The 15,707-nt window shown below is 41.0% G+C and overlaps 2 protein-coding genes across 4 annotated transcripts in view; one reads left to right on the top strand and one right to left on the bottom strand.

Annotated features, from left to right (window-relative positions):
* The first annotated feature begins 4,411 nt into the window (after window positions 1-4,411).
* Window positions 4,412-6,304, top strand: LOC140170708 (uncharacterized). The gene has a single exon (XM_072193945.1). It carries the CDS (start codon window positions 4,412-4,414, stop codon window positions 6,302-6,304), a length of 1,893 nt encoding a protein of 630 aa, XP_072050046.1.
* Window positions 6,305-7,616: 1,312 nt separating this feature from the next.
* The window catches only part of LOC140171242 (quinone oxidoreductase-like protein 2 homolog), a 53,520-nt gene continuing 45,429 nt past the window's right edge, over window positions 7,617-15,707 (bottom strand). For 2 of the 3 annotated variants that reach the window (XR_011861581.1, XR_011861580.1), the window contains exons 9-11: window positions 11,391-11,619; window positions 9,586-10,607; window positions 7,617-8,739 (exon numbers count right to left, since the gene is read on the bottom strand). Coding sequence is in view for 1 of the 3 variants with exons in the window: in XM_072194471.1 (XP_072050572.1) it covers window positions 10,542-10,607; window positions 11,391-11,619 (295 nt within the window). In the remaining 2 variants the exon portion in view is untranslated. Of the gene's footprint in view, window positions 8,740-9,388; window positions 10,608-11,390; window positions 11,620-15,707 lie in introns of those variants that run through there. The other variant, XM_072194471.1, reaches the window with a different exon arrangement.

Here is a 15,707-nt window from a genome sequence, read left to right as displayed (position 1 = left end):
TTCGAGTGGCCAAATCAAGTGTTCAATCGCAATAAATACAGTTTGCTTGATTGCATTACCATTGACCAATATCCAGGGTTCGAATTCGTTAAAAAAATTTGCGTAGCAGGTTTTGGCTAATTCATCATAATCAGGATACTTCTATATACTAAAGCACTATAAAAATTGCTATACAAATGAAAAATTGGGTAGCAGTTGCTTCAAAATAAGGAGTAAACTGCTATGCGATACAGCCAAATTCGAACCCTGCCAATATCCACATAGAAGTCTGGCTTGCCTTCAATCTTGAACTACAACATGGGTTTTACTGCAAAGAATTTTCCTATCTGTTTACATTTTCTCATTGTTTCCTTACTTTCAAATGCCAAAGAATAGTATTTTGAAGTAATTGCTGTGAAATCTCTTTTGTAAAAAATATTAATCGGAAAGTTGTTATTGAGGGACTGAAGGTAATGGATCCTATTTTGTGAATGTTCCATTGTGTTTCACTAAGAGGTAGAGCTGTTGTCGAGTAGAATTTCCATTGTCGACAATCATCAAATCTCAAGATCCGATATCGACATGTTGTCGACAAAGCAATACATCAATAAAGTTCAGCGACCACGTTATGTTAGGTTTATGGGGCTTCATCAATCTTTTTGTTTGTTCAATGAAGATACTAGTATATGTGGAAGTTGAAAACGCAATTTGATTCCGGCATATTTTGGTAACTATGGTAAAGATAAAACTTGTCAGCAGGATTAGAATTTTGGCAATAATCCTTGAATTAATGTGCATAAAAAGGTTCTTAGTTAATTTTCAAGGTTTAATCATATGATTCATGCAAGATTAGTAACGTGCAACCTAATTCTAAACCCTGTTCTGGGACATCACGAGCATTAAAAGGTGCACATCACCTTGAAAACACATTTTGGTGATTTGGCAAAGAGGTGGGTGTGAGTGCCGAGTTGATCATGCATAGAACATGGTTGTTTTGGAAGTAGAATTCTGACTTGCCAGCTCACACAGGCCAAATGAAGCAAACATGTTCTGTGCATAACTGTTTCTGCAATCCAGCTTATTAGTTCCACCTTGCAAGTGTTTTCGGTAAGTGACAACACTGTTTTCAGCCAGATGAGTTTCATTGTATTTAACATGGCATGTTTGGTATATGTAAGTTACGGCATTTGTTTGTGAAAAAGTGTATCTGGTTAGTGCTTCACTTACAGGAACTAAATTATATCAACAGTTGCTCCTGTTATTCAAGATGTATTTGGGCCCTGGGTGTAGGTATTTATATATGAGAGTGTGAAACTGTTCTCCATACACATGTACAATGTACATAATTATGGTATGCAAAATAAAATCTCATTATGAATGATATACTGATAAGTGTGATATCTTGAGTTTTTTACCTTTAAAATCCTCATTTATTTTAGTTATGTATTTCAAGTTTAGGTCTCTCAGTGATTCCAATTCACCTGCTCACTATATACCGGACACCTTTGCAAATGAATTCAAGAATTATTATGGCATTGACTATGCGCACATCATCACTGATTGGTCAAGTGCACGTTGTGACAATTTGCATATCTATGGTGACGTAATGGTATTCTTGGTTAAGTTTGCAAAGGCTTCCAGGGATTGTCTAAATGAGGTCTTGCTCTACAAGAAAATTTGTTCAGTGTTCATATGCTTGAGGGTACCTTAATCAAAGTCTTGTTAGATTTCCATGCTTGTTGCCTGTATGCAATGTAAGATTCCTGCATAGGATTTAAAAATTGCAACAAATTACTAATACTTATACATAGAACTACCCACCTTCAATGTTGATACAAATACAAATTGCATTAATCTACCGATTATGCGAAACACAAAAACCCTCTCACACAGAGATTTTTCTGACCTGTCCCTAAGACCGACCTATCGGCGCCCTTTGAGTTGAGCGCATGCGTACAACGATCCCTGTTCAAAATTTTTGTCACCGCCCAAGAAAGACGTGTTGCTTATGAGCTCCGGCGGTCGTGCTTGTTGGTGAAACGATTTTGTGTACTAAAACAGCCGTGTATTGCAATCGGAAGGATAGCAGTTATAGCGGAGAGTGTTAAGTATCATGGGGAACTTTTAAACTCATTAAACTATCGGGATGTGTCCTTTAGTCGAATTTTTTTCGATTCCCGCGATCGCCCAAAACATGGCGGTCGCTAATCTAAGGATACGCCCTTTGTTACCGTGTGATTGCCTAGCTTTTCGGAAGGCATTGCTAGAGCGTCCGCTGTATAGTTTAATCACACAATTTATTCTATATATGATATCCGTAACTTGTTATACTCATATAGCGTTTTCCCTGTTGTTCTTGGCAGTTGTTAGAATTAGACTAGTGACAACATACCAGAGACGTACAGTAGGTGAAAGTTGTGTGATGGTGGATTGCTACTATCAGTGAAGCTATATCGAAGTCGAGTGACGGGTTTTTATAGTCATATTTTATAGAGATATATTCTATATAATCTCTATTTTGTGCCGTTTCTCTGTGTAGATTGAATAAAATTTAATCGAAATCTAATTACCATAATAAAGATTATACCATCTTGCTAGTACTTTGAAGTGACCTGTATCCACTATATATTATATAACTGGTCTTGTTTATATATAGTGTTTGATTTCCCGTGGAGGACACCATATTATGTCTTCCCGTCGATGTGCTAAGTGCCCATCACCGGTTCCTGGCTGGGACCCTCATTTACTTTGTTATGTTCATCGTGAGTGTTCGCGTTCCGCCAGATGTACCATATGTATAGGGATTTCAGAGGAGCAGTTTGACGCTTTGGAGCGAGGTCAGCAGTTGGGAATTAGACCATCCAAGCAGAGACCTTCAAAAGGTGGTAAGTCGGGTAAGTTAGTTGAGAAGCGAGCGTGATAGCAAAGGAGGCCCGCTACCGCTTAAGTTAGGCGGCAAGGGGCTACCGATGCTAGGGCTCCTGCCCTTTTCTCTGGTTCAGGTTCCCCGGAATCCTGAATTGGGGTCTAAAGGCTCAGACACGAGTAGGGGTGCGACTGTAGTGCCACAGAAAATGTCAGAGTTGGGACCAGCAGTTAGTACAGGTGCGCAAGTGCCGGGGAACACAGCTGGTCTCGATACAATGAACCCAGTTATTAGTACGGGGGGAAACCCCAGGAAAGTGCAGGGTTCATCGAACTTACTCATGAGTACAGGGTCACCCCGGAAAGTGGTTGGTTCCAAAGATCTACCCATTAGTACAGGGGTGAATAACCCCGGAAAATAGGAGGATCTGATACTGGTTCTCTCGCTAGTAAACAGTCTGTTCTGTTGAACACGGGGGCCAGGATCTAGTGTTGCCACGAGTAAGGGAGCGATCCCGAAAGTGACAAGGGACCCACTAGGCTTAGTTCGGAGTAGGGAAACCTCTCGAAAGAAACGGAGCCAGTGGTAGACCCAATTTCTAGTAACGGGGTCCCCCGTGAACGAGACTAGATCAGTAATGAAAGGATCGGTAGATGCGGAAGGTGCTACCTCGAGCCTATCATTGGCACCCCCGTTACATGCAACCCGGGATATCCAGGGTAGCGTGGACATGGGCGGAGACCCCCCTGATAAGTTATTATCATCAGGTATTGATCCGACTGCTCAAGTTACTCATGAGCGGTCTCAAGAGGATGTTCATCCTTTTGATAGTCGATCACCTAGGGTCATGCTTGATGGGTCGAATTATTCAATGATGAATAACTCCCAAGTACACTACATCAAGTGTTCAATCAAGCAGCGCTGACCTCGGATTCTCCCAATACGGTCGATAATCCTCGAGGTTATACTAGTGTTTATCAATCAACTAGTCAGCAGGAACCCAGCGGTCATTCAACTTTCCCGCAAGGTCGAGAGTTGCCAACCGCGCTAACTTCGCGCCCAATCCCAACTTGTATACTACTGTACCACAGACCGGACAGTGGCAATCTGGCAACTGTTCTGACATGTCCAATCAAAGATTGTTGGGCAACGTCAATAGATTTGAAAGATGCGTGCCTTCATGTACCCATCCACCGAGCGACCAGAAATGGCTCAAGTTCAGGGTGAAAGACCCGCCATACATGTTTCGATGTCTTCCATTCGGTCTTTCCACAGCCCCACGGGTCTTTACTCGTATAGTAAAGACAGTGGCGGCTTATCTCAGACGAAAGGGCGTCAATCTGTGCGTTTACCTCGACGACTGGCTGATATACAGTCGGTCGAGGGTAGAGGCTCTGCACCATATAAAAAAATGGTTCAAGAGACCGTGGCGAGTTTGGGTTTTGTGATAAATGTGAAGAAATCAAACTTCGTCCCGACACAGATCCCCCAGATTCTGGGGGCCCGTCTGCACTTATCGGAGGGCCTGGCCAGGCCCTCTCCGGAGAGAATTATGAACATAATACAATGCGTCAAGATTCTCAGTGCAGAAAGTCACGCTCCAGCCACTGCTTGGCTAAGAGTGTTAGGACTCATGGCCAGTCTAGTAGACCTGGTGCCGAATTGTCGTATGCATATGAGACCAATTCAGCTGCACCTACTGGCGCTTTACAGACCCAGTTGCCACTCAGTTTACAGGATGGTTCCAATGTCGGAACTGATCCGCGACAAACTCAAGTGGTGGTCCACGACGGCCAACCTGAACATAGGGGTCAGATTTCCTGCCCCCTCCTCAGCTTACCATCACGACGGACGGCGTCGAAGATGGGCTGGGGGTCATATTCAGGATCAGACGGCTTCGGGCCTGTGGTCCCCAACGGAAGCCAAGTCTCACATCAACTTGTTAGAACTCTGGGCGGTAGAAAGAACGATCCAGGCGTTCGAAGATCAGTTGATGGGTTGCAAGTTCATAGTGCAGTCGGACAATTCGACGGTGGAAGCATACATCAACAAACAAGGAGGTACAAAATCTCCCCTGTTGTGCATGCACACTCTTCGCTTGTTGAAGAAGTGTCACCATCGAGGAATGTCACTCAAGGCTATCCACATAGCCGGGGTCACAAACATTCTAGCGGACAACCTCTCTCGAGGCCGAGGTGCGGGCCCGACAGAATGGGCACTGTCTCCTCAGGTGGTCCAAACCATCTTCCGAGTAATGTTTTATCCGACAGTGGATCTGTTTGCATCAGCAAGCAACCACCAACTACCAGTATATTGCTCCAGGATGCGAGATCCAAGAGCACTGGCGGTAGACGCACTACACTTGAACTGGAGAGGAATGACGGCTCACGCATTTCCTCCAATTTCGCTGCTACAGAGAGTAATACAGAAAATAGCCAGCGAAGATTGCAACATAATACTCATAGCACCCTTTTGGCCAAGGCATCTATGGTTTCGGCCCATGGTGAACCTTCTCATAGGTACACCTCGGTTTCTTCCACAGTTACCAGACCTCCTGAGACAGCAGGATCTGGAGACAGTGGTGCCGACCATTCAGCTGGGTCATCTGAGGTTAACTGCATGGCCGTTATCAGGCAACGCTGCGAGGAGAGCGGCTTTTCACAAAAAGCTGCTAACCTCATCGCCGACGGTAGAACAGACTCAACACTCGGAATCTATTCTGGACGTCTGGGTCGATACTACAAGTGGTGCGAAAAGACAAATTGCTCTCCTGCCAGAGCAACTCAGTCTCAGATAGCCGACTTCCTCACGGAAGTGTTCGACTCTGGCTTACAGGTAGCCACAGTTAGCAACTATAAATCGGCTATCGCAGCGATCCATAGGGGATTTGAGGACGGATCAACTCTATATAAGAATGACTACATCCGTCTTCTCCTCAATGGCATGTACAATTCTCGTCCCCCTAAACGTAGAATCGTTCCTGCATGGAATCTAAGCAAAGTTTTGGAGCTTCTCAAAGGAGCACCATATGAACCGATGAAATCTGCCACGTTACGAGAGATCACTCTCAAAACGGTCTTTTTGGTAGCGCTAGCAACCGGCCGTCGTAGGTCGGAATTGCAAGCTTTATCGTTCAAAACTCTTGTTTTTTCACGCAATGGCGTCTCTATGACCTTTAAAGTAGGTTTCATAGCTAAAATGAGCAGACGTTTCAACACGGGTCCATCTTGCTTCCGAGGATTGGCACTAAGTCATAGACTATGGTGCCCTGAGCGGACTATCGAACACTATATTTATCGGACCAGTAATATTAGGGGATCGACTGACCAACTTTTTATAACCCATGCTAAACCTAACAAGGCAGCTTCGAAACAGACACTAGCACGATGGTTGGTTTCGCTCATAGTAGATGCTAAAGCGTTCGAAGGAACATGTGCCCCTCGCGGCACATTCTACTAGAGCAGTTTCAGGCTCGTGGGCATTTCAGAAAGGGGTCACTCTGAACGAGATTTGCGAAACTATATCTTGGAGCACCGCCTCTCGTTTACTGATACATATCTGCGTAATGTCGGAGAGGGCGACTCCAGGGTCAAGTTCGCTAAAGCAGTCTTGACGAGGACTTCGACTAACAGACAATAAGGGTAAGATAACAATTAGCATTAATGTCTTAATCATTGATTGTCTAACCTTATTTGTTTTCAGGAATGACCAGGTCGTAAGTGTATTGAATAACTTTACTTGTAGACATTCTTGAAATCCTATTGTCTTTTTAGTCTAGGTTTTGCTTTTTAAGCAATTCTTGTTTTTGCTTTTCAAGCAATTTTCAGGGTTTTTGCTTTTTAAGCAATCTTCTTGGTATCTTGCTTTTTAAGCAAAATGGGATTTTCCTGACCTCGCGTCTAAATAACAGACCGCACCTCTACCACCTATTAGCGGTGCTAGTCAATGTTAATGCAATTTGTATTTGTATCAACATTGAAGGTGGGTAGTTCTATGTATAAGTATGAGTAAAACAAGAGTGTTTTTTCATACTAATAATAGAAGTCTACCCACCTGAATATGTTGATCCCGCCTCCCTTAACCCCCTTGCGGTATGTTATTTCTCTGGGCGGTGGGGAGTGAACAGGGATTGTTGCACGCATGCGCTCAACTCAAAGGGCGCCGATAGGTCGGTCTTAGGGACAGGTCAGAAAAATCTCTGTGTGAGAGGGTTTTTGTGTTTCGCATAATCGGTAGATTAATGCAATTTGTATTTGTATCAACATATTCAGGTGGGTAGACTTCTATTATTAGTATGAAAAAACACTCTTGTTTTACTCAAATTCCTCCACAGGAGATCAAATAGATCTGACAAAATACTTACAAGCAAGGGTGAAAGTTGGGAGGTTCACCTGAATTTAGTTGTGAGCGAGACTTACTTTTACAAAGAGGACTCAGTTTTGATTTTCAGTCGGTATTGAATTTGATATGGTCTAATCTAGTGGCCTCCATTCAACAATAATAGCTCAAATTTTAACCTCAACTTGCAGAGAAATCCCATTTTGGTTCACCGTCTCCTGTATCCTAGGTATTTTATAAGTATACACTGTATGGTGATGGGCTATATATGGTTCAGGACAAAAAGTGTAGCCAGCTGTCGTGCTTTTTATTCTCAATGGGCTATAGTAAGCAAGTAACAGGCCTAAAAGAAGGCCCATGGCACATCTATTTTTATAACAATACGCACATCAGGACAAATAAAGCAGTATGGAACTAATTTTCTAAAAAATTATACATATTTATTTTAAAATTTCCCAAGTCATATTCACATGAGTAATTAAGATACTAGTATTAAAATACATCATTGTTTGCATGTTACATAATTACCCTTAATGGTATTTTTTGCTCCTTATAAAACTTATTATTTGTTATAAAGCTTGGTAAGTTTTGACCAAATTTGCCACCTTAAATTATTTGTGCTACAACTCTCTGATTCCTATGTTGAATTGATTTAACATGTGTTGATCATGAGTGGTTTAGGAATCAGAAGTTCTATAACTGGCAACTGAAAAAACAGACTATAACATGTGTGCATGACATCCATGCATGGGAAATGAGAATACCTGCAAATATTTCGCTATTCCCCTGGAAAAACTGTGTTCTGTGTGTAATGTGATTTTATCAAGTCTTTATTGTTACCATAAAAAATGGCGATACAATTTAGTATATTGCACAATAATCAAGTCTATATCAAAAACAGATCAAGAAAAATGTTGATGCCATGTGAATGAGTGCTTTTTATTTGGAATCCAGCACAATTCAACAATTTTCAAAAATACAAGATAAGACAACGAAAAAACTCCGTTATACAGGGTGTATCAAAATAAAGTATACAGTTCATAAAATGCCACTAGAATAAAAGTATGAGGTATTTGGTCAAAATACTTTGGTTGATAGTTGAATCAACATCTCCTCCCACAACTGTTAAATCACTGGCGTGTGACCATTAATAAGGACTCAGTGGCTATTTTTGTGAGTCGTGTAAAAATGCAGTTGCACAAAGTCAATTAAAATAACATGTAAATCACAGTTTCACCAGTTTCTTTACAGTAAGTGACAGAACGCCTTGCAGAATTGTTTGGCAATCATGTGATTGATTTGGAGCACCAAGTGGAATGGCCCCTAAGATATCCTGATCTTACACCTCTTCTTGTGGGGCTATCTGAAATCGAAAGGTTTTCACAAGACCTCCTTCAGACCTTGATGAACCATACACCATGGTCTATGGATGAACTCAAGAGACACATAATTGCACAAGTTGACATCCCCAGGCAGAACAAACCTCTCATAAGATGTGGTGTGAATGCCATGTTGATTATCTGCATACAGAGGAATGGTGGCCATGCCCTGGAGGCCTAGACTGGCCCCCAGTCTCGGTTCGGTTCCATCTCTGGATAATGTAACAATAAATAATTACGTAATGCCTTATGAAAAAAATGCCAACTCCCCCCTTATTTTCTTCAATGCCAAAACCCATTCCTCTTCATCCACAAATCGACGCCACTAATTACACCCACCACAGTCAACCATGCAGCAATATAGAAATATACTCGTATTATAAGTGAACGCGAAAGTCCATTGAGCGCTGATTCCGAGACTGGTCCAATCTGTTAGAGATCTCACTTCCAAATATTCGTTCAACGAAGCACGGTGATTCCGATGTCAATTACGAAAGCCCCGCCCCAGTTTCAATTCAAATATGGTAGCACAAAGCTATGCCGCGGGATGTGACGCTTAAGATCGGATGGGACACTTGTCAACAACTGAGAGGTATTGAGCTCAAGTGGCACGCGTCTGATAGACCCATGGTACGCAAGCAATAATAAAAGGCAACCACTCGACTCGGACTTAGGCCTATTGTCCATATTGCGTACATTATCGCGTGCGGTTTGCAAATGTTTGCACATTATTTAGCTAGGAAGCCTTTTCAAATATCCCGCTGCCAAGCTGCGTTGATTGGTCGGATACAATATCGTTGTTTAGTCGCTACACAAACGTTAATGTAGTGAAAACATGGACGTGGTATATAGAAAGATTGCGTGACTCCAAATCCGTAAAAGTGAACTTCCAGCAGTTTGTGGGAGCTGGAAGTCAAATTGCCTACAGACTGGGAGGGTCCGTGTATTGGGTTGATTTTTAATGCTATGTAATCTACATTACCAGTCGTTCTCCACGGACCCGAGGGAGGGTCTACTGGAGGCCAAGCTTCAAGTGGAATACTATGACTGTTAATTACTGTAAAGAAAGTGGTTAAACATGTTATTTTCAAGATGAAGTAAAATTAAACTATTACTCAAAGCGTTATTTTCAAGTTGCTCTGATTTTAATTAACTTGGCGCAACAGCATTTTTGCTCAGCTCCCAAAAACAGCAACTGAGTCCTTCTTAATTATCACACGCCAGTGATTTTATACTGTATACTTTATTTTGATACACCCTGTATATTGTCTCTTGGTCAGGGTTTTTTTAGCTAATATAATGACTTTAAAAATCAGCAAAATCTGTAAATAAATTACAATTTTGTGCAAATTTATTTCCCTCGCTTTGCTTGTTTTTTTGTCAAAATAAATCTACATGAATGGGTGACTCCATGTGAAATCTACACCCCTGTGTGGGAGATTAAGGTCATGTCTTCCATCAGGGGTGTATGGAATTAAACTGGAATATCCCATTTACAAATTATTGTGAACCATCACATACAATCATAACAGTTGGCTCAAAATGGAGTCTCACATTTCGTAACAGAGTCATACAGCACACTATTCGCCGATCGCACAGTCATTTCAAAACGAGACTCTATATGCAAAGTGCATGCTGTGTATGTGTACGCCTGTCAAACGCATGCTTTAATTACCGTGTACATGTTGCAAAAGCCTTCTTGCTCGTTGCTAGGAAAGCACAAGAAATAAAAATGCACTTTTTGGGCATGCGTTTGCAGAAAGAATCTTGTTTTGGTAGCAAAATGGCGGATCCGTGCAAACGGCGAATATGCTTTCAAGTGACCCTTAATTTGTCTGTTGATAATTGATATCAGTTGTAAACAGTGATTTTACAAAGTCTGTACTATTTCCTTTGTTTTTTTTTTCATATTTTCATAATTATCTTTGAATGAAGACTTCCAACATTTGATGGGTTTCAAGTTACTGCAGCATAAATCACTACATTGTTATCACAACTTTCCCAGTTGACTTCCTTTTGTGGATGTACATAAATGCTTCATTGGCCTGTTGAAAGAAACAGAAACAAAAGTGTCTTGATAAAATGAAGGAACAAATTCGGCATCTTAAACAGGTTTAATCAGTGAAACCCTGAACTGGTTTAAGCCTGAGACAAATATATTCAGGACTTTTGCATTAGACGCATCAATCAGCGCGCGTGCATTATTTTTGTCTAATTTCTCTCCCAACAAATAATAAGGGTTCATTAACCTATAATTAATACTTATGAGGCATAATATACCTTTGGTCAAAAACATCCCTCAATATTCAATATAAAATCCATCCCCTATAATAGAAGACATGACCTGAATCTCCCACACAGGGGTATAGTTTTCAAATGGAGTTGCCCATTCAGGTAGCCTAATCTGAAATCCACCCTGCGTGTGTGGAAAATTATGATCATGTCTTCCATAGGGGTGTATGTATCTCAATTGGAATATCCCATTTTTTCTGAGACATATACAACAATAATTATTGACTTTGTGCCATGATTCTACTTTCATGCCATGCTCCTTCCATTTGGAGTCATCTGCCATATCATGTCAAACTTGCTGGGTCTTGGAACACATTCAAGAAAATTTTAAACATCTGTTCATGATCATTGCCACAAAGTACAACCAATGCTTAAAATTACTGTAGCACTGTAGGTCCATTATAATTTTTTTGTATGATGATTGTTTTTCTTTGCTTCTTGTGCCTTATTAGTGTACTGGCTATTGGTACTGGTATTCTATAAATGCAACTGATTGATTGATTGATTTTGGATATCATGTAGCTGCACATACATACCTTATCCAATGAAAAAGTTTTTCCAATGTGAGGCTTGATTTTACCCTCTTGATAAAATCCTAAAACATCTTGGATTGATTTTCTGTGTGTGCTCTCATCATTAATTCGGTAGTTGCCCCAGAACAAACCAACAGCAGAGATGTTCTTCACCAGTAAGATGTTAGCAGGGATCTTCGGGATGTCACCGCCAGCAAATCCAATAACAAGTATTCTACCTTCCCATGCTATGCTGTGAACAAAAGGAGATAATTTTTATGTTATTGGGTTAATCTATGATTGGTCAACCAGAACACCCTAAAATTCAAAATTATGGTGGTTGAGAGTGACGTTGGATGCATATTTCACTGAAGTATCAAATCGCTTGTGCAGAGCATTTAAACAAATTGTTTTTAATTATAGAGCAGTGAGTTAATTGCACCTTTGAGTGAACTTGGGAAAAGGGTATTTTCTGCCTCAGGTCTTACTAAATCATAATAGTACAACCTAATAACCACCTGAGACATTGTTTGAACACATCACCCCCTACTACATCACCATGTTATTACCTCAGCTCTTCTATCACCTGTCATTTCTTTCACTAAAAAAAAAAAGCGCAGTGATTTATAGTGCGCTACGCACAGGCACAACGCCTAGACGTTGATCCACAAGCCTCAGCACACTTTACAGGTTGTCGCTGACCACTACGGCCTCACATCATTCCATTTAACAACAAATCAGGGATTTGCTGCTTCAAGAGCGCACACCCTAGACATTCCACAAATAACCTTCGCAACCAGGATCAGCTCCCCAAGTTTTGTACAGGTACAAAGAGACAATTATGGTCCAAGAGATAACAAGAATTTCTTTGACAAAAATGACCAGGTGTCTTGTTATGATAGTTGGATAGAACATCCCATGGGACATCTGAAAAGTGAAGTCTTGAGTGTTGTGAGCGGTGGAGCGTGACATCAGAGGTCAATGATCTCAAATTTGACCTGTTTTCCTGTATAATTCGTATTATGCATGCCATTTATTAAAAACAGCCTCGATTTTCACATTTTTGGTGTCTATTGAAAGATATTGAAATTATCTATCAAACAAAACCAATATTTAACAATGTTTCAACCCTAATTTTGAGCCAAAAACGTCAAAATTTAGCATTTTTACCCATATTTTGCGAATTGAAATGACATAAAACTTATTATTTCCTGAAAAGCGTGAATGTATTACTTAAACATTCTTACTCAAAAACTGACCCAATATGTTCACAAAAAGATGACCAAAAACAATGTGTGTGGGTAAAGTCGTTTTTGGGCAAGGACATTTAAAGTGCAATGACCTCTTAAATTTACTATGTAAGAGGTTTTCTGCACATATAGACTGTGGGCTATGCTAACCCCACTCCCCCCTAGGGGGATTTATGGAGGCAGGTATTTTTGGGACCCTTATGCATTGAGGTTTTGTGATCCACTTGCCTGCACATTGGCCAGCGGTGGGTGAGGCGGTGAGGGCCCTTTTTTCAAAATGGCCGCCAAAATCACAAAAATCAACATAACTAGGCTAGTGAAGCTCCTGGCAGTGTAAATTCTGTTCCCTGTAGGTTGATTTACGATGACTATTCAAAACATGGTTAGTAGATAATATTAATACACGTAGACGAATTCACACAGACATTTATAACAGTTCCAAGCCTCGGACAGCCAAACGGCCGTCTTTTATTTCCTTAGCAAGCCATCTTAATAGTATTCTTACACAGGTAGATAAATATTGCTCCGTACAAGAACTGACCAAGATCTGGGGAGAAAACTCCCAATAATTACAAAGGGGATGAGTTAAGTCACAAGGCTGTGTTTGTATAACTGAATTCGTTTGTACAAACACAACCTTGAGTAAACTAAAGAGAGTACTTAAATGGGGTAACTTCAGCAGGATAAGAGACAATATGTTTACTTTAACACTTAAAGATCCTGGCGATTGAGACTTAATGTCTGTTAAGTGATGGGTGTTGGTAGGTATTGTTGACATAAAACATGTTAACATATTAATAATATTTGGACAGTTACTCGTTATGGGATTAGTTAATAATACTATTTTGATAGGTTTGTACCTCTTACATTCACATCCCCCTTGGAAAAGTAACGCTCCCGCATTATGAACTTGAACTGATAGTAGTGGATATCCACTAATATAATGCAATAAGTTCGTTCGGTGGGAGGTGCCTTTGGGGACATGAATGTAAGTAGATAAGTTTGGGATTGAACAAAAAAGGGTATAGGGTATTTATTACTACAAATAAAATACAGAAATTTGTAATTAATGTGGTGGTGTTGTTTTAATGTTGTGTGTGATTTTGCGATTGAATATTATGAGGCCATGATGCTGAAAATATGGTTAATTGAATGATTTGGAAATGGGGATGCCTTAAGCGTCAAACTTTCTGTATCACCCTGTGGACCCAGTTAGACTGAGCGGCTTATCACATCACTCTGTTAAGGGATTGTCCAGCTGGTATATCCGAATGATGCTTTACCTAGTCTCCATGGAGTACTACCAGATCGGTGCGCTTACAAACTCCGTGTTTTTACTTCTTAAGAAGAGCTGAATAAAATTAAATAAATATATTGGGCTGTATATGCAGTCAAAGCAGGAGCTCATGTAACGGTAGGTGCCTTGTCGCGTTTACCCGCCTCATTTGTGGTGAGGGATCATGGCTAAGGTATATGAAAATGAAGGTACAGTATAAAATCATAGATTGTGAAAACATAATATGATAAAATAAGGTTTCAAAATATTGCGATCATGGCACACACAAAATACTTAAGGTACAAATATTTATTATAGATGTACTTGCATAGACTCAGATTAGATTCTCACACGCAATCATGTTAAGAGTATTTACAATAATTTTGGTGGCTGTCTTGAGATTATTTGTTTGGTAAGTCCGAAAGTTTTAATTTGAGTGTTATAATATAGATCCTGTTGAATAGATGTAAATGAAGGGGGAAGGACGGAATTAATATTGAATTGGTATCATTGTTGAATCATTTATACCTTCATTTATCTGATTTGTTTTGTTTACATATACTTATTTTTCCTTTTTGGGTAGGACTGGGTTGATATGACTTAAACAAATTGGGTTATAGGGTGAAATCACTCAAGGGTAGATTGGTTGGTATTTGGGGGGTCGGTGCTGTTAGTTTAGTCTCTTGATCGAGTGTGGGTTCGGGACTGGCTGGGGACATGGGATTCTGACCGCACTGGATGCAGATTGTGATGAATCCAAAGAGTGAGGGTTCAGAATGAAACGTTTCCCAGCACTGTAAATGTACTGGGTAAGCACAACATGGGAGCACAAATTTTCGTCTGGCTGGAGGTTCCGTTTCTCCTTGGTGGGAGCAGATTGCGCACATAAACTGATGCTGCGCCAGACGAGCCTGTTCTTGTAGTTCTGTTTCGTGAAGGTCGGTCATTGATCTAATCCAAAGGTAAAGGGGGGTCGTATCGATTGGTGAGGGTGGGGGCAACTGCCAAAGCTGGTTGGTTGGTGGATGGTTAGTATTAGGTACTACGAGGAAGGGTGTTTGTTGGGGGAATGCATGTGGGCTTATTATCAAATCAAATATGGATTCCGTGTCCGGGAAAAGGTCAGGGTAGAGATTGAGGGGGTAGAGGGTCCGGAGATGGTCGATTGCGATTCTTAGTGGGGGCGGTATATCTATGAGGTTGGCGGGTGGTTTTGTGCATGTCTGTCTAGCGATTGCTGCTAGTGTTGAAGGGGCATTAACGAGGGTCATTCGTTTTATGAGTTTGTTTGCCCATTCAAATCGTAAACAATTGGAGTCTAAAAAATTAGCTACATCGAGGATATCGTGGGCGGGGACTTCTGTGAGTTCAGAGTCTGCTGGTTGATTTTGGGCGTATTTTGCAAGGAAATGGAGGCAGTGGACGAGGGAGTAAGCCCGTAAGGGTAGGGGACTATATTCGTGGGCAAAGTATAGTGGGGCATCAGGGGTCCTATCTAGGGCCGGTGAAGGTGGAGGATTGTTGGTGTCCGGTTCTACGGGAAATTTGAGATCTACACGCAAGGTGTGTGCCTCGATGGAGGATTGACATGTAGGTGTTGGTTTGTGGATGCAGGTAGTATTACGTTCCACGGACGGTAATGTTTTCTGGAACCATCTTCGGATGTAGATCGAATATTTCGATAATAGGCCAATAGCCGCAATTGTAAATGGGACTGATTTGTAAGTTGTATTCATGATAGAAAGAAACAGGCCGTTTAGCCGTTGAGGTTGGGGGGTTATTGTTAGTCATGATGGACATACATGTAAATAAAAG

Source organism: Amphiura filiformis, chromosome 15 (assembly GCF_039555335.1).
Source record: "Amphiura filiformis chromosome 15, Afil_fr2py, whole genome shotgun sequence".
NCBI lineage: Eukaryota > Metazoa > Echinodermata > Ophiuroidea > Amphilepidida > Amphiuridae > Amphiura > Amphiura filiformis.
Note: the sequence above shows the minus strand (reverse complement) of the source record. Positions and strands in the feature narration are given on the sequence as shown.

Coding starts and splice junctions, on each gene's coding strand:
- LOC140170708 (XM_072193945.1), top strand. CDS start 4,412: ATGCGTCAAGATTCTCAGTGCAGAAAGTCACGCTCCAGCCACTGCTTG.